General features: G+C 38.6%; 1 protein-coding gene, 2 non-coding genes and 1 pseudogene across 9 annotated transcripts; 2 read left to right on the top strand and 2 right to left on the bottom strand.

The window, feature by feature from the left end:
• The first annotated feature begins 3097 nt into the window (after positions 1–3097).
• LOC137718129 (filament-like plant protein) lies at positions 3098–8663 on the top strand. 7 transcript variants are annotated; one of them, XM_088698650.1, is made up of 6 exons: positions 3147–3313; positions 3472–3574; positions 4361–4523; positions 6150–6342; positions 6588–7999; positions 8122–8663. In XM_088698650.1, exons 3-6 carry the CDS (start codon positions 4416–4418, stop codon positions 8518–8520), a joined length of 2112 nt encoding a protein of 703 aa, XP_088554776.1. In that variant the 5' UTR covers positions 3147–3313; positions 3472–3574; positions 4361–4415; the 3' UTR covers positions 8521–8663. The 7 variants fall into 7 exon arrangements, with proteins under 7 accessions (XP_068313734.2, XP_068313735.2, XP_088554776.1 ...); XM_088698648.1 differs by having other exon boundaries at positions 3178–3313; positions 6147–6342; XM_068457633.2 differs by having other exon boundaries at positions 3098–3574.
• Positions 8664–8855: 192 nt separating this feature from the next.
• TRNAM-CAU (transfer RNA methionine (anticodon CAU)) lies at positions 8856–8940 on the bottom strand. The gene is given in 2 exon segments: positions 8856–8891; positions 8903–8940. It is a non-coding gene; the product is annotated as a tRNA-Met (tRNA).
• Positions 8941–9512: 572 nt separating this feature from the next.
• On the top strand, positions 9513–9584 carry TRNAQ-UUG (transfer RNA glutamine (anticodon UUG)). The gene has a single exon. It is a non-coding gene; the product is annotated as a tRNA-Gln (tRNA).
• Positions 9585–9848: 264 nt separating this feature from the next.
• Positions 9849–17802, bottom strand: LOC137717096 (uncharacterized; annotated as a pseudogene).
• Between the last annotated feature and the right edge of the window lie 959 nt (positions 17803–18761).

The raw sequence follows: 18761 nt of genomic DNA on the forward strand, positions 1-18761 counted from the left end.
ATATGTTATTCTAGAAAAATATTGTGGATCGTTGGGAGTTGTGGATTGGAAATCTGATATGCGGATCTTCCGAGTCAAGTTATACAGTGTTGTAAACCCTACCGTCGATCTTTGATCGACGGTTGACTTGTGGTCAATAGGTCTCAACCTATTTTAGAATGTCGTTGAGGTTGTGTTTTATGTGAATTGCATATTCTTCAGATAAAAGTTCTGAGATGTGATTTGATAATTGGTCACAGGGACCAATCATTCAGGACGCCTCGATGTGTGTGCTAGGGAATCATAGCGTGGACTCCAAGTGAGTGGATCTTTTCCTTTTTATCGTACATATTGTTGAGAGTCCTATCGACACTTTTAAATTGATTAGGTATATTACTTTCATATATAATTATTGTGAATGCTTGAAGTACTATATGAACTACGAATGGCTTGATCTCTATTTAGGGTATGTAGGTAGTCTAACGAGACGTTAGATGCAGCCATAAAATATTTGAGACAAAAGCCTTGCTTGGGAAATTGAGTAATGCGAAGGAAATTGGTAAAGACAAGTTTTAGTTTTGTGAATTAGTTAGTTAAATTAGAGTTAATTGGGTTGTCATGAATAATTATCCCTGAAAATAAGTAGTTTGGGAGTAGGGCGTTACTGATTGTACACTTCACACCATATTGTTTATAATTGAAAATGCTACGACATGGTTGAGTAGTAGATTGCATCATGATATATCCATATGTATATTACTTGCATATAATTATTAGGAATGCTTTCAAGTGAAAAGGTGAACTCAGGGCACCCAGGTAAGTTCAGGTGAGTTTATGGTACTAGTTGAATCGATTGCGTTATAGCATGACTACAATTATGAATTAGGCAACTTCGATACTGTCGTACTGGTTGCCATGAGTTGCACATGTTATATTGAGATGCATTGAGAGCTCATAAACCTACACCCCGGTGTTAGTGCTCCCGCCCGTGGCCAGGGCACAGTCCTTCACGTGATGTTCACCTCCCGCACCTTACGCTCACCTTGGTTCCAAGGTAGGTGCACAATCTTGTCGTACAAACCACTTTAGGTGGTTCCGACTCGTAGGTGACCCGCGATTATTCGCCCAGTCTTCACGTGATCGTAGCACTCGAGCGTATTTATTTACACCCAGTCCTGTCGTACAGACCACTTTAGGTGGTTCCGACTCGTGTGCAGGTATACTTATTGAGCACTATATGTGACTCCGACTTATATGCTAGCCAGGATTGATGAGATATGGATAAGTCGTACAGGTCACTATAGGTGACTCCGACTTATATGCTAGCCAGGATTGATGAGATATGGATAAGTCGTACAGGTCACTATAGGTGACTCCGACTTATATGCTAGCCAGGATTGATGAGATATGGATAAGTCGTACAGGTCACTAGAGGTGACTCCGACTTATATGCTAGCCAGGATTGATGAGATATGGATAAGTCGTACAGGTCACTATGGGTGACTCCGACTTATATGCTAGCCATGATCGATGAGATACGGATAAGTTGTACAGGTCATTTTAGATGACTCTGACTGATATATTACTTTGTATTGATTTAGTTCATTTGGCCTACTTATTAATGTATGGTGGATTTGATGGCAAACCGTGGTTTTGGTCATTTCTGAGTATGGTTTGGATATATGTATATATGTTGTACTGTCTTATGGAAAACGATACGGGTTTTACATTTAGGGCATTACTTTTAGAGAGGTAATAACTTTGGGAAGCTTGGTTTTATCGTTTACTCACACCTTCTGTTTGGTGCCCTCCAGGTTTTAGCTGCTGAGTTTGTATCGACAAGAATCTGTGGCGAATTTTAGTATTGATGGGTATTTCTGAGGGTATGATTCTTACCCACATTATTCTACCTTACTTATGCTTTGACATCGCGTGTGAAAATGAGTTCGCTCCCACTCGTAGCGCACTCTGGTACTTAGACACTTTTAGATTCAAATTTATTCACTTTTTATACACTATCACATTTTATGGCTTCGTCACCTTCCAGGTGTCGGCCAGCACAGCTCGATTCAGGGTCCAAGTGGACTTTCTGGGTCGGGGTGTGTCATTTGGTATGCGGGAAAGAGAGCTTGAAAATGGAAATTTGTTGTCTTTTTCATATTTGGTAAGGCTTGGGAAATGATTTTCTGAGTCATGAGAAAATAGAGGGGAAAGTGAAGCCCTCCGTCCTCACTTTCCTTCCCCTTGGGAAACCGAAAAAAACACCAGTTAACTGTTATCTGTTTATAACAAGTATATCCTAACGTAAAATGATCATTATATCCCATAAAATGGTATTCCTGCTTAATTTTGCATCGTTAGTAAACATTGAAAAGGAATTTTGCATTTTCCTTTCTCAAGGAAAAGACATGGGAAGTTAATTTTCATGAATTCCTTTTAGTGTACCAAACACAATCGAAGTAACAAGCACCCGTGAATTTTGATAAGAAAGAAAAAAAATCATTTCCCAAAAAGAGAAAATTCCCCCAAAGTTTTTTCTCCACCATTGGATCATGAAATGGGAGAAGATGTAGGGCCCGGTTTCATGCTAAAGATTCCTTCACAGTGCCCGTGGCCCACCGACCAATACAAAACAATATAAAAGAGTTTTGAAAAACGAATGAGGATCCTCTTTATGAGAATTAGGACCACCTTCTCTGCAACATAAATTATTGCATAAACAAAAAACAGTTTAATTGCCATTGAAACAATAATTTAGAAAACTAAAAAACAATAATTTGTCAAATAATAGAATTACTATACTAAATTAACCGTATCTATGTGCCGAACACGAAATACGCTGCTTTAGCTAATTTAGTTAAACCGAGTCTGGAAAAATAAAACTTGCTAGTGAGCTACATTTGCTACAAAATTACAAGTAATGAATCGCCATTATAGGCGGGAATAAGGGCTCAGCTCCATTTCAAAGTCCAAAAGAAAAATGGTACACAAAATTGCCCTTTTGATATTTTTTTTTTTAAGAAACGAAATTATCTACACTAAGTAAGAGAAAGTCGGCTAAACCTCACAATAAATTAATAATAATATTATTCAAATTTGTTTTTAACAAAAATCGAACATACCTTTCACTTACAAATGAAAGTAAGTCTCTTTGAAATTTGAATAAAAAAAGGAAAAAGCTGTAGAAAAACAAAAAGTGGAATTTTGAGGTTTCTGGAGGGGATCCAATTCCCCCTCTCCTCTCTCAACCTTCTCAGAGCTTGATATCCACAAAGAAGCACATGCTCTTCACTTGTTTACTAATATAATAATACTACTGAGAGTACCCAAAAAGGTAAAGTAGAAAACAAGAAATGCAAACCCAACCCAATCCACATTATCTATGCTTCTGCTTTTGGTTGTTCATCTGACATTCTACAGAGATTTTTGCAGCCTTTCTTGTTTATTTATTGCTCTCTATCATTTTTAATTGCTGGCTTGTAAAATCTTCAGTCTCAAGTTTTGAAGTTTGAATCTTTACATTTACTTTAGTACTGGCTGGTTGGCTGGCTGGCTTCCAACTAACTCTTGAGGTTACTGTGGTCTCCAGTCAAAGGTATTTTGATCTGGGTCTTCTTCCTTTTAATCTTTCTTAGTTGAATTTTAGTCCATTAAAATCTTGATTATTATTTGAATTCGAGTTTTTGGGTTGCTCTTCAATTGGAGCTTCTGTGTTGGCCACTTTTGTTTTTTTCAATTTTTTTGCTGCTTTTTCTGGTGCAAGCACTGTTCCATTCATCCGTAATTTGGCTTCTGAAACTGGATTTTCTTCAAACTTCATCAATTTATCAATTGGGTTGTTCTGGTTTGTAATTTCAAGAACTGGGTTGTTCTTCTTTCGTGATTTCATGAATTGGGCTGTTCTTCTTTTGCGATTTCAGCAATTGGGTCTTCAGTGATTGCACAATTTCATGATATTTTCACTATTTCAAAAGCAATTGATTGAGTTGGATGTGATGCTGCTGGAGTTGCAAATCGTTGACTCTTCAGAGCGAGCGAGTTTGCAGAGATCCATTTTGTTTTCATTCTTATATAAAGTGATAATATTTTGTTTGGGTTAGATGGTTTTTGGAGTGGATTTGAAGCAAAGCTGAGAGAATGCGATAAGCGAAGTCATTCTTTTTTACTCAAATGCTTTGGATTTGGTGGAAAGAATATTGCTTTCTGATTTTGAAAGGCTTTGGCTGTATTGGTTGGAGTTCAGTTGTGCAGCAAAAGTTGATAAAGATTTGGGTGTCGGCTATCTATTTTTTGCTTTCTTGTTTTGTTTTCTGCAACTTTGAAGAGGATTCGTGGTGGTTTTTCAATGACACGTCTGTAAACTTGTAATTGTGTGTTGTAGATGAACACATTGTGAAGTGCTAGTTGAGGAGTTGAGAATTGAACAGTAACAGTAGATGGAGCGCAAGTGGTTGTGGAAGAAGAAGCCTTTGGAGAAGAGCTCTGGAGAAACTGATAGTTCAGGTTCAGTATCTTCAAACTCGGAGAGGTACTCCGATGAACAGGTGGGTAGCTGAACCCTGATTACCACAATATTTGAGTTCAACTTTACTTCTGCAAAGCTTGTACACATTGTTCTTTTGGCATTTAACTAAGTAACTAACGTATATTGTCCTCAATTTCACATAAACGGCTTTGCTCCCTACCCCTTTAAAGCCTTGCCTTATTGATGAATTTTTATGCCCTTCAGAAGTTGAAGATTGCATTTACAGTGGAAGTTTTCTGTCCATTTCTTTGTTGTCTGGATAGACTCTTAATGATGTGAGGAGACAAATAATGTACCGTAACTACCATTGCTTATCCGCACACTGATTGCTTTAGTTTACTATCCTACATATTTTTCTCATTTCTGAAACATATATCCAAAACATAGTAATATGCACCTATGCTAATCAATTGCCTTCAATGACCGAGTGTTCTAAACAACTATTAGATAGATTAGGCTGTTCTGATTTGGAATTTGTGTTTCGTATTCTTTGTAGCCCTGCACAAGGACTTTCTGCCTGCCCCTGTAACCAAACAATTAGGTTGCATTTCCTGTTTGAGATACCGTTATCATATCTAGCTAGTTGGTGTTGTAGAAAGGCTTATGACCTATATGTTTCCTCCCTCTTGCTTGTTTGTTGTCTTCGTTGCCTTGAGTGGCAGATACTTGATGCCAACTGAGTTTTATAACGTATAAAATTTTGGTACTCTTGAAGTTTCATTTTGTTAACAACCGCTTAGAAAACGAAGTTCGGCTGATGAACTTTTAAATTTGTAACCCAAACAGGCTTGGTTGAGTACACAGGGCTGTGGTAGTTGTGAAATGTGGTAGAAAATTTTTGAAATTGTTATCTCAAGTAGGGGAATTAAAAAATCGAAGTTTTGGTCTAGTTGACTAGGTTTGAGGCATCATATTGGAGAATAGAGGGTGTAGTTTATAATTTATGGGTCCTACTTTCGGATTTATTACCTACACTGACCCCTCCTGTGGTGGCTAAAAACTGAATAATTACTAGTATTACAGGACACCTTGCAGGCTCCAAAGGAAGATAAATGGTAGCTTCTAGTGTGACCACATGTATACAAACTAATAGCAGCCACTTTGATTTAGCCAATTATAGGATGGCTTATTATTAGCTCCGCCCCCTAGAACTTGAATTTAATCTCACTTTGCTCCTTGTAACTCAAAAGTCGCCACTCTACTCCCTGAAACTCAAAGTTCTCTTCACTTTGCCTCCTGGAACTTGATTTTGATTCCATTTTTTCCCTTGAAACTTGAAAGTTGTCTCTATAAAACTCAAAATTTGGTCCACATTGCCTTAGATCTGTTAAGAGAGAGAGTCCACAAGTCAAAGTGGAACGAATTTTGAGTTTCAGGGAGTAAAGTGGTGACTTTTGAGTTACCGGGGGCAAAGTGAGATCAAAATGGAGTTCCAGGAACATGGCTAAAAATAAGCCCTTAAGTTTTCAGACTGTTTCATATCACTCTAAGAGACCGGCAATATTTCCTTTCATGTTCTTACGATAAGCCTTTTGGTGCATTTACAACGCTCTCAATTAGGTGCTTTTTGTTGTTTGTGCAATCCGAACTATGATTTTATGCATGTTTAACTATGGTCGAATATCTTATGATATCATTCTAGCAGGAGGCACAAAAGGCATCTCCAAATCATGATGCTCAATCACCTGAAGTCACATCAAAAGCAGCATCCAGTGCTGACCATGTTAATTATAGTCTGAAGAGTCTAACGGAGAGATTATCAGCTGCTCTTGTGAATGTTAGCGCCAAAGAAGACTTGGTGAAGCAGCATGCCAAAGTTGCTGAAGAAGCTGTCGCAGGTAATAGTCATATAACATGGTAATTCTGCTAATTTCTCTTTACACAGATATTTTATCTACATAATGATGGCGATGAATTTTAAAGATTTGTGAAATTCCTAACGGCAATGGATAATCTTTCCAAATAGAAGAGAACAATACGTTTATCAAATCTCAACCATGATCTATAGTTTTGTTTTCCAAGGATTTTATATAATTGTCATGTTTTTCTATCTTAAACCATTCTGTTTTTTATGTTATTATAGGCTGGGAAAAGGCTGAAAATGAGGCTGCGGTTTTTAAGTCAGAACTTGAAGTTACAGTTCAGCAAAACTCGGCTTTGGAAGATCGTGTAAGCCATCTAGATGGGGCCCTCAAGGAATGCGTTAGACAGCTTAGACAAGCGAGAGAGGAGCAGGAACAAACCATACAGGAAGCTGTGCTGAAGAAAACCCGTGACTGGGAGTCCACCAAGTTGAAGCTTGAAAGTCAGATTATTGAGCTACAGAGAAAAGCAGAAGTGAATAGATCTGAAGTTTCTGCTTTTGTCGATCCTCATCTTTCTCATAAGCTGCAATCTTTAGAAAAAGAAAACTCGGCCCTAAAGCATGAGCTACTGACTCAAGCAGAGGAGTTGGAAATCATGACAATTGAAAGGGACTTGAGTACTCAAGCAGCTGAAACGGCGAGTAAGCAACATTTAGAGAGTATAAAAAAGGTTGCAAGGCTTGAATCCGAGTGCCGGAGGCTAAAAGCTTTGGGTAGTAAAATACCTACTGTCATTGATCACAAGTCCAGTGCTGCTTCTTCAATGTACGTGGAGTCTTGCATGGATAGTCAATCGGACAGTGGAGAACGGCTAAACATGATGGAGATAGATTCTCAAAAGATGAATGGCTCACAGGCAAACAAGCGTGACCTGACTTTCTCTGACTGTTGGGCTTCGGCCCTGGTTGCTGAGCTTGATCAATTCAAGAATGAAAAGGCTGTAAGCAGAAATTTGCCTGCCCCTTCCATTGATGTTGATCTCATGGACGATTTCCTAGAGATGGAACGACTTGCTTCGTTGCCACAGACTGAGAATGAAGCTAGTTATCTGGAATCCGAAGCCATAGTTAATCAAACCAATAATGAAGAACGTGCCTTGAGAGCTGAACTTGAAGCCATGAGTCATCAGATGGCCGAACTTGAGGACAAGTTAGAAAAGCTTGAAGTAGAGAAAGAAAAGTTAGAGGTAGAGAATGCTGAAATTGAAGCTATGAGTCATCGGGCAGCCGAATTAGAAGACATGTTAGAAAAGAAGGAAGTTGAGAGAGAAAATTTGGAAGTAGAGAAAGCTAAAATAAAAACCGCTTTAGCCAAAAGTCAAGAATGTTATGCGGCAGCAGAGTTTCAGCTTAAAGAAGCAGAAATGAAGTTGGAGGAGTTACAAAAGGAGCTAAGTATTGCAAATGAATCAAGGCAGACTATTGAGTCTCAGCTCATTAGCATGGAAGCGGAGGCGTGGACCATGTCTACTAAGGTTGATTCTTTGGAAGCAGAGGTTCAAAGGGAGAGGGCTTTGTCAACAGAAATTGCCATCAGATGTCAGGATTTAGAGGAGGAGCTATCAAGAAAAAACGAAGAATTCAAGCTTCAGAAAACTGCTTGCTCGAACAGTGAATTGAAGAGAAAGCAGGTTGGTGATCAAGGACTTACCCATCTACATTACGTCTTTTGGTATTCGATTATTCAAGCCATTTACCTAGTTAAAACAAATGAATATGCCGTAATTTAATGTTGTGGTGACTAATATTCCAGGAAGACCTAGCTGTAGCAGCTGGAAAGCTTGCTGAGTGCCAGAAGACAATAGCATCGCTAGGAAATCAACTCAAATCTCTAGCGACACTAGAAGATTTCCTGATAGACTCCGAAAGCCTCCCAGGGTTCACTGGTGTTGCGCCGCAGATTCCTCAGGCTGATGAACAGTGGAAGTTGCATTCCAATGTGACATTTTCACCTAAACGAGATTCTGTATCAAAACCAGCCGATGAGAGTTGTGGTCCTTCGACAAATAGAAATGAGGACAACTCCCCACCATCTTCGTCTGCATCAACCTCATCCACTGTGTTGTCGACTCATGTCAGCTCTGAGAAGAATCGAAATGGGTTTGCGAAGTTCTTCTCCCGAACCAAGAGTGGGATACGACTAGAAATTTAGGCGAGGTTAATTCTTTAGTAGAGAAAACAAGAAACATAATTGGTTTGTGGGGTTTGTAGGGTTTGTATTACAGCAGGGAAGTTAGTGCTTCAGTTTATTTGCAAGAGATTCTCAGCTCTTATAATTTTATCCTTTTTGGGGCATATCAGATGCGTTCTTGTGAGATTATGTAAAGATGAGCAAACTAAGGAACCGAGCCGAGTTGTTATGCTCATGGAATGTCGCGACTCAACGGCCACACAGCTAGGAAAATGGAAACTCCTCCAGGATGGTAAACAGTGGTGCAAAGAGAGAAATTTTACCCCAAAAAGAAAGTAAAAAAAATGAAAAGTTTTTGGGGCGAGAGAGGCTCGAACTCTCGACCTCAGGATCACTCAGAAGCTATGAGACCTACGCGCTAGCCAACTGCGCCACCGCCCCATGGTGAACGCTAGTCGAATAAATGATACCTATCGTGAATACATTTGAATGTTAAATTGAGAATTTTAATGAAAAACTCTCGTACTACTTATTTTAATGAAAAATCACATTTTTACACTAAAAAATCAATCTTGGTACCATTCGTTTTACCTTTTATTTTGTCCCTATCGTTAAAACTCAAAATTTTCAAGTCATTTTCATTAGTTTTCCTCTTTAAATTTTGTGTTCAAATGTTAAGTGTAGCATGATCGACATTTGTTAATTGAAACACACTTCTAGCCGATGTGGATCTCATTCGGATCCTCACATCCTATCCATTAATTGTATATCGTGCTTCCAAAAATCATTATGAATTTTTTAATTTAAAATTAAACACAAATAGTACCTAACAAAAATTAGCTGCACAATATACGATAAACGGGTATGATATCTGATCCTCACAAAGGGGATCGGAGAGAATTCTCATCCACCTCTAGCAGCGCCAAACGACACAGCATTGGCCCTAAAGTATTCATATTTAATTGGGTTAGCTTCCCGTTTTATTTCATCTGGTGTAATCATCGAGCAAATTGGGTTCTATGGTGTAGTGGTTAGCACTCTGGACTTTGAATCCAGCGACCTGGGTTCGACTCCCGGTAGGACCTCTTTTTAATTTATCCTGAATTTTTTTTTTTTTTTTTTTTTTCTTTTCATCTCTTAACACCCAAATAAACTAAATGATTTGATACCAAAACATAAAAACTAATAATAAAAAAAATAAAACTTAGATGGAACAAACCATATTTTTCGTATAATCACATAATTTACATTGTTTATTTTCTCAAAGAAACGACGATGATTTCATGTGCAAAATCAATTAAATTAAACAATAGAAACCACAATTATTTGCAACTCTTTGTTTCGGCCTTGTCATTCATGATGAGCATTAGCATGCTGAGAATTCCTCTCTCTTGAAGGCATGGAAGAGGTCAATGCCAAGAAAAGCATTCAGAAAGTTCATTCCGAACATCCCAAACAGCGCAAGCGGCAGCTCTATACCCTTTTCCAAATTTTGAAGCATCGCAGAAGAGCTTGGCTGTAATGAGAAGGTGAGCTGCCGTCCTTGCGAAAGTGAAGGTTACCCAATTAAGAACCCACTCTGCCTTTACAATTTTGCTTCTAGCGTCACGAATGCCAGCCATCCGCCGTGCTTTCCTCACCTGCAGAAAGATAGAATGCAGCTGTTGAAAGAAACAGAAATATCAGAACCAATTTCATGTTGTGTAGAATTCACGTTAAGAGTCTAAATCCCTCTTAAGATTTTAGATTCTTAGCATTTATTTGAAGTTACCATGTTTTACATATTATTATTTCAACATCGAAATATTTCATTTCGAGGTTGTAGTTACTTTAACTAGATAAATCTTAGTGAAGGAATAATCAAGACAATTCATTTACAAGGGAAAATAACTTATAAACCCAGTAAACCTGAGCACCTCAATGAGAAATAAATTAAACGAGACTTTCCATCCCTCGTTCAAACAAAATCAGGAGACAAAAAAAAGAAAGAGGTTGCTGACATTTTCGTTATCTCCTACCATTATGCAATATGTTATGAAATGATCACAACATAACAATACTTTCGCATGAGGACACAATGATGGATTCAAATCGTCTTTGGGTCCAATTGGCTCACAGTTCAACTGAGCAGTTTACACTTTGGATGAATTTTCTTTACACTAAGAAATATTATCTGAAGAAGAAAAGGAAAGCCTAAGGAAAAGAAAGCTTTTAAGTGCTAATTAGAGCTTATCCTTGGGGCTTAATTTTTTGATATCATTCTTCTCACCAAGGAGGAAAATATATAATGTACAAGAGTGATTTACAAGGAAAGAAATAAACATCAAATAACCTAATTACAATCTGATTATAAGGACTCAAAAAAAAGGTAACTAAACTAATTACAAAAGTCAACTCACCAACACTCCCCCTCAAGTTGGTGCATAAATGTCGTTCATACCCAACTTGACAAGAGAGTTGTAGAACGCTTGACTTGCAATAGCTTTAGTTAAGATATCCGCTAATTAATCCTCTGACTTTACGAACGAGAATTGAATAATATTCCCATCCAACTTCTCCTTAATGAAGTGTCTGTCAACTTCCACGTGTTTTGTGCGATCATGTTGAATTGGGTTGTGTGAGATATCGATAGCTGCTTTATTATCACAAAATAAATTTGAGGCTGAATTCGAAGGATACCCAAGTTCACCAAGTAACCTCTGAAGCCATAATAGTTCACATACTCCTTTTTCCATACCCTTGTATTCCGCCTCTGCACTTGATAAAACAACCACTTTCTGTTTCTTACTCTGCCAAGTCACTAAGTTTCCTCCCACAAATGTAAAGTAACCAGATGTGGACCGACGATCAGTAACATTGCCTGCCCAATCTGCATCAGTGTAACCCTTTATTCGGCAATGATCATTCTTGGAAAACATGATACCTCTACCTGGTGAGGACTTCAGGTATCGTAGGATGCGTTCAACTGCACCCAGATGTGCCTCACTCGGAGAATGCATAAATTGACTAACAACACTTACTGCGTATGCAATATCAAGCCTGGTGTGAGATAAATAAATTAACCTCCCAACTAACCTTTGATAATGATCTCTGTTAATGGGAACTTGATCAAGGTGCATGGCAAGATGGTGATTTTGGACTATAGGGGTGTCAGCCGGTTTACAATCAAGCATTTCGGTTTCAGCTAACAAGTCAAGAACATATTTTCTTTGAGATAGAAATATACCCTGTTTAGATCGAGCTACTTCTATACCCAAGAAATATTTCAATCCACCAAGATCTTTCATCTCAAACTCAGTTGCTAAGTAATCTTTCAGCCTTGAGATTTCCTCTTTATCATCACCTGTAACAATTATATCATCCACATAAATAATAAGTGTCATCAATTTACCCATTCAACATTTCAAGAAAAGTGTATGATCGGAATTGCTCTACCTGAACCCATACTTCCTCATAGTCGTCCATAACCTACCAAACCATGCCCGAGGTGATTGTTTCAATCTATACAATGCTTTATTCAACTTACACACCAGTCTGGGTTGTGAAACCAATGCATAACCAGGTGGAATATCCATATACACTTCTTCTTTAAGATTACCATGTAAGAAAGCATTTTTCACATCAAATTGTTGTAATGGCCAATCCAAGTTAGCCGCCAACGAAAGTAACACTCTTACCGTATTAATCTTTGCTATCAGAGCAAATGTTTCTGTATAATCAACACCATACGTTTGAGTGTATCCTTTGGCCACCAATCATGCTTTGTATCGTTCAATCGACCCATCAGCTTTGTACTTGATGGTGTACACCCATCGACATCCCACTCTCTTCTTTCCTTGGAGTAGCAGAACTAAATCCCATGTTTGATTTTTCTGAAGTGCATCCATTTCTTCCTCCATTGCCTTGGTTCATCGATCATCAGATAGTGCCTCCTTCAATGAACTTGGTGTGCTATCATTGGATATTTGTTGTACAAAAGCTTTGCCGAGTTCTGATAATTTATGTGATGACACATAGTTGGCAATGGGATATTTAGAGCCTTTCGTTGTTTCTGATGAATATCGATTGGGTGGCTTTCCCTGGTTGTGCCTGAAAGGTAACTGATAATTCGGAACATCGGATACTTCAATAAGGATAGTACATCTTGAAGGAAAATTTGTGAAAAACATGTTCATTTAAGCAACATCAATAGCATGCAATTAACAATTAAAGGCGGAATCATGCTTGTATGCACTTAAAACAAAACATTTACCCATGAAATTCAAAGCCTAGTAGATAGGTGAATCAAGACTCAACTCAAAACAAAGTGAGTTGAAAAATCAATACCTTTGTAGATTCCTCTTTGCATAAGCAAAGGCTAATCACCCAAAGAGAGGGCCTTCATTCCTTGCATCTTGGATCCATGGATTTGGATGGATGAAAAGGTTTCTCCAAGTTCCCAAAATTGAGAACCTCTAAGTCTCCACACCAAGGTATATTGAAGAAGAAATGAGTGACCTAGAGTAAGTAAGATTGCTAGATTTTCCCCTCTAGATTGGCCGAAATTTTAGAGAGAAAGGAGAGCTTGTGTTCTCATCCTTTCCCCCAAAAATAACCCTTAGTAAATTTTAGGCTATAAAGTCCTTTATATAGTCCCTTCAAATAAGTGACCTAATGGACCAAAAGCCCTATTCTTTTACACATGGCTAGCCTATAGGTTTATTGGGCTTTCAAGCCCTTTGTTTTATTCAAGTTGTCATACAACTTGAGTTAATGGGCTTGACATTCAAATCCCATTGGGCCTTGCGGCCCAAAACTAACCCGAGGTCTTTAACGAACTTATTCGTTTGATTAATTAACATATTAATTAATCCTAGCCTTAGATAAATAATTAAACCATTTAATTATTCTTACTCATCTCCGTTGAATCTTCAATCTCTACCTTACACGGTGTACGATCCATTAGGTTCCTTTTAGCGAGGCAGTGGGCGATTCAAACTCTTTCAAATCGATTGTGAATTGAAACTTACTTTCAATTCTCCCGTTAGTGATAATACACTTTTAGGGCTTCCACAAACCATGAGTGACACCTAGCAGCATATCATGGTTACCCAAGCTAATCAGAAGAGGTGGAGAACCTATTCAGTTTAGGATTACAAATGCAATACGGTCTTTCTCTAATACAATACTCTTGACCACATTGTTTGGTTTGATAGTTTATTCATGTCTACTATCCAATGTGAATCTTGTACTTATATGATTACCTTGAATGTGATCTGGAACGCATTCCAACATCTCATTCATACTCTGGCCAGAGATTCTAAATCATATCATAGAGTATTCTCCCTCAAAACAGTTTGAAGGTTAGAGATCCCTTGTTGCGCATTCACTTGCCTCCATGGCTAAGTGGCTTAACCCCAACGATGTCGTGGACACCCTGATAGAGTGACGTTGACATAATCAAAGATTAAGGACCTAACCACAAGACAACTGTGATGCCTCAGGTCAAAAGACTAATTTGCATTATCCCAACCATGAGTTCTCATGTGACATGAATATGAGAACTCTTCGTTGATCGTGTTCAGTGAACTCATTCTCTATTGAGCACCTACGTACTTGTCTTGATGTCACACACATCAATGACTCGAGACTAGTCACTCTCCCTGAGAGAAGACATAGCACGTACTGATCTTAACGGACTGTCAATGCCCAATTGACAATCCTATGATCAGGAACGTTTAGGATGTGTCAACGAAAGAATGGTCTCATGAATCTAACTTCTTTAGATCGCATTCTTCCAATCACATATTCCTTGGACTTATCGTTTAAGCATATAACATTTATATGAGACGGCTCAAACAATAATCTTTGCCCTTTACATTAAACTAGATTAGTTTAACATGTGAAATGTCCATAAAGTATCATCATATGATTGGTTTTAGGGCACATTTCCAACACATCTTACCTCAGGAATATTCTCTGGAGTATGGTCATCTAGTGGTACTATATTTTGAGACGAAGGGGAGTGGTATCAGTAGAAGTCTCAACATCGACAAGTGGCAACACTGTTGCCGTGGGTGAGCACGGCACTGCAGTGTCTGCCGCTAGTTCTGTGGGCAGCGATGCTACTTCTATTGGCTAGGCTGGCAATGCAGCCAATGCGGGCTCGGCTAACATTGGCAACGAAAGATCAGTGGTAGCAGCAGCCATGGTCCAAACCTGCTTGTCAGTGTCTCCCCCTGAAGATGAGGGTTGGAAAAAGCCGAAGAGTAATACATCTCAGACTAAAAAAAAGTAACATCCATAGTAGTATACATCCGACATGAAGGAGGGTGGTAGCATGGTACCCTTTCTGATGTAATCCATACCCCATGAAAACACACCGGAGAGCACATGGGTCAAGTTTTGTCCGTTGATTTTTATGTAGATGAACAAATGCAACACATCCAAAAACTCGCAGTGGGAGCACCAAAATAGACGGTAGAGGCACGAATGTAGCAAGAACTTGCAAAGGTGTCAGAAAATTCAATACTTTGGATAACATACGGTTGATAAGGTAAGTGGCAGTCTGAAAAGAAACATCCCAAGATGAGCGGGGAACATCCGTCCCAATCAATAGCGATCGAGCTGTTTCTAATAGATGGCAATTTTAGCGCTCAGCCACCCCATTCTGTTGAGGAGGCTGAGGACAAGTAGTCTCGTGGCGGATTCCGTGATTAATTAAATAATGTGTAAAATCATTATTAACATATTCACCACCATTATCAGAATGCAAAATCCAGATTTTAGTAGAAAACTGTGGCTAAATCATGGTGTGGAATGTCTTAAATGCCAGCAACACATCACTTTTATGCTTAAGAAGGTATAACCATGTCATCCGTGTGCAATCATCTATGAACGTTACAAACCACCTAATACCAGATGAAGTAGTAATCGGAGATGGTCCCCAAACATCTGAATGAACAAGACCAAAAGGAATATCACTTTTATTAGAATTCAACGAATAAGAGACACGGTGACTCTTGGCAAGTACGCAAGTGTCACATTTAAAGTCTGAAACCGAACAACCAACAAATAAATTCGGAAACATATGCTGTAAATAACTAAAAGACGGATGACCCAAACGATGATGCCATAACCATATCTGACGCCATTTGTGATCAACGGCTCTTTGGGCGAGATTGACCCTTCCTGTACTGACATCGTCCACAAAATAGAGATCCCCCCTCTTAGTACCATGACCAATTATCTCCTTCGTGAGAATATCTTGAATAAGACAAAACTTTGGATACAATAGTACACAACAATTCAATTGCTTAGGAGCTTGGCTAGGAGATATTAATTTATGCTTTAGTGAAGGTACAAGTAGTGTATGCAGCAAAGAGAGGGTAGGCGTGAGGCGTACAGTGCCAGCACCAGTTACCGGTGAGGTGACACCATTAGCATTAGTAATATTTCGTTGAAGTGGAACAGTATCACAAGATAAATCAGTGGGGTTATAGGTCATATGATATGTGGCACCGGAGTCAATAATCCAATCGGACTGAGTATCACAATTATTCATATTAAAAGCATAACCATAGTTACCTGAGGACTCCGGAGGCATGTCGGAAGAACTCAAAACAGGAGGATTCATGGTAGGGTTAGTTAGGGTAGTAGTGTTTAGTATAGGGGTAGGATTGGTTAGGATGAAATTGTTTCCACTGTGAAGTGGTGGTAGGTTCTTCATGGGAGGGCCGAGTTTGCTTGAGGGAACGAGCAAAGCAAAAATCCTAGGATCTCTGCTCTGATACCATGCTAATTAGAGCTTATCTTTGGGGCTTAATTTTCCGATATCATTCTTCTCACCAATGAGGAAAATATATAATGTACAAGAGTGATTTACAAGGAAAGAAATAAACATCAAATAACCTAATTACAATCTGATTATAAGGACTAAAAAAAAAAGGTAACTAAACTAAGTACAAAAGTCAACTCTCCAACATTAAGAAGATAGTTCAACGTACCTCACAAATGAGAGTCAGAATTGATGGTGACATTCTGATACAAAGCAAGAGTAAGGTAAATGAGGAGAACCAGATGATGCATCAAGATGGAAGGGATCCAACCACTATATAACCCATAATGCAGCATATCCCACTGATCATATGCAAAGTAACCGCATGAGAAGCACAAAGCTGGGTATGCCCATGGCCAAGTACATCCAACCAACTCCGAGTGCTCAAACATTCCAACCGAACCATTTCTTAAACACTGATTAACCAAAATGAATACCACTGCAAAAATAAACACACTTAACTTACCATCCAATATAATAGGAATGAAGAAAGATACACTCACGCTAGTTACAAAAAGAAGTTAAAAAACTCGTTTGGAAATAGTAGGGGACTTGAAAATTTAATTGATCATACAAATGTTGAAAGCTAAGTACCTTGATTTTGGAACTTCAACTCAAAATGTTCTTCAATTTAGCTATTGCAAGTTCTTATCTTTATCCTATATGCAGGCACCTATTTCGTCCGTTGCCCAAAAATCTATAACATTGCAGTTAAGTACTCATACTATAAAATTCTACTTTTACAAATATTATAGGGAATAGTTTCTCTACACCCTGGGTTGCCACCATGGCCTTCGAACCAATGACACAATGCCATTGGTCCGGGGGACCAGAAAGCCATGGTGGCATTTCAGGGTTGTAGTGAAGTCTCTCCGTGCTGCCACCATGGCCTTTGGGCCAGTGATACAATGCCATTGGTCCGGGGAACCAGAAGGCCATGGTGGCATCTCGGGTTGTAGCGAAGTCTCTCTGTGCTCAGAGACCCCATCATATCCAATCTAATCAAAGAAACAATGGCTTCCAAACCAGCCTCAATCATAAGACGACAAAAATCTAGGCACATAGGCAACCTTGATACCAAGTTACAACCTGCTAACCTGCTAGTGATGAACTGGGTTTTGAGTTAACAAAGTTCAAATGTTAATTTCAGTACAAAGATTCCATCTTTTGTTAAACTACGGAGCATACTCTATAGCCCATCAGACATTTTCAAAACGCAAAAGTTAGAGAGAGAGACCTGAAGCGGAAGTTATGGAGGAGTGGAGGAGAGAAACGGAGGTGTTGACAAAGAAAGGGTCACGAGAGACGAAACTGCGAACAACCCAGTTGGCCAATTGGTAAAAGAAGTAGCCGGCAACAATGGCGAGCAGCTCCGATCGCCGGTGGAAGAGTATTTCGAACATGACCGAGACGAACCAAAGCAACAGAGTGGCTAAGAAGAAAGGTCCCGCCTTGTCCTCTTTCGGACCTCTCGTTGTTTTGCTCATTATACTCTCTCTCCCTCGCTCTACTTTCTCTCTCTACAGTAACTCCATTAAAAGTTAAAACGGGATGGCAAAGATATTTTAGAGGTTGTTCGTACTCGTAGTAGTTGAAAAAACAAATTAATGAAAAGAACTCGAGAAATGTTTGGCTGATTGTCTGTCTGATTGGAGATTGCTTGCTTCTTTTACCAGCAATCTAATGTTGGGCACCGAGCTGTGACTGTCGGTTTAGATATTGTTTCATTTATTTTGTTTTGGACAGGATTATTTACACAATCGTTTTTATTTTTATATACCCTTGTTAATTTTTAGACATTGATTTTTTTTTTAAAGTTATTTAATCTAAGGATCGAATTGAGAAAGAGTGTGAGAAATAAAAATAATGTGTAAATAACACTATTCTAACATTATTTTTATTTTGTGCCAATATTACATTCAACCATAGTTGCACAGTTTGCACTTTGTTGTCCAATTAACTCTGATAATCGTACCAATGTCAATGTAAGAGTTTCTCTATTTCTTATTCATCATTTAAGGAATGTCCCAATAGAATATCAATCACTTTGATGATTATCATCCATATGTGTCAAACTAATGATACTTCATCACAAGAATGTAAATTGTTACTATACTTATCAATTTGTTCTATGCATAAAGATAACTTACCAAGTTCCTATTAATTAATGATTTAAGCAGATAAGCCTGAATTTTGAAATTTATACAATTAAAGTACATTATTCACACATGAGTGAACAAGAAGCACACCCGTAAGGTGGATGCAAATTTGTCCTTCACTTTGAGTTGCCTACTTACTCTATCTCATCCTCCACTCTCCGTTCACCACCTTCTCTCTTCACCTCTTCCTCTTTTTTTTGTCTTCACCTTTGCTTCTCTTGCAATCTTTTTATCTTCTCCTCTATTCTCCAAACCAAACAAAATCGATCTGACTTTAGCCAAAACCA

Source organism: Pyrus communis, chromosome 8 (assembly GCF_041283825.1).
Source record: "Pyrus communis isolate YQ-2024b chromosome 8, ASM4128382v1, whole genome shotgun sequence".
Taxonomy (NCBI): domain Eukaryota; kingdom Viridiplantae; phylum Streptophyta; class Magnoliopsida; order Rosales; family Rosaceae; genus Pyrus; species Pyrus communis.

Excerpts from the sequence above, each read along its gene's own strand:
- LOC137718129 (XM_088698649.1), top strand. The coding sequence starts at position 4,416 with ATGGAGCGCAAGTGGTTGTGGAAGAAGAAGCCTTTGGAGAAGAGCTCT. Across the intron at positions 4,524-6,146 it reads AGAGGTACTCCGATGAACAG|CAGGAGGCACAAAAGGCATC; the intron begins GTGGGTAGCTGA and ends ATATCATTCTAG. Across the intron at positions 8,000-8,121 it reads GTGAATTGAAGAGAAAGCAG|GAAGACCTAGCTGTAGCAGC; the intron begins GTTGGTGATCAA and ends CTAATATTCCAG.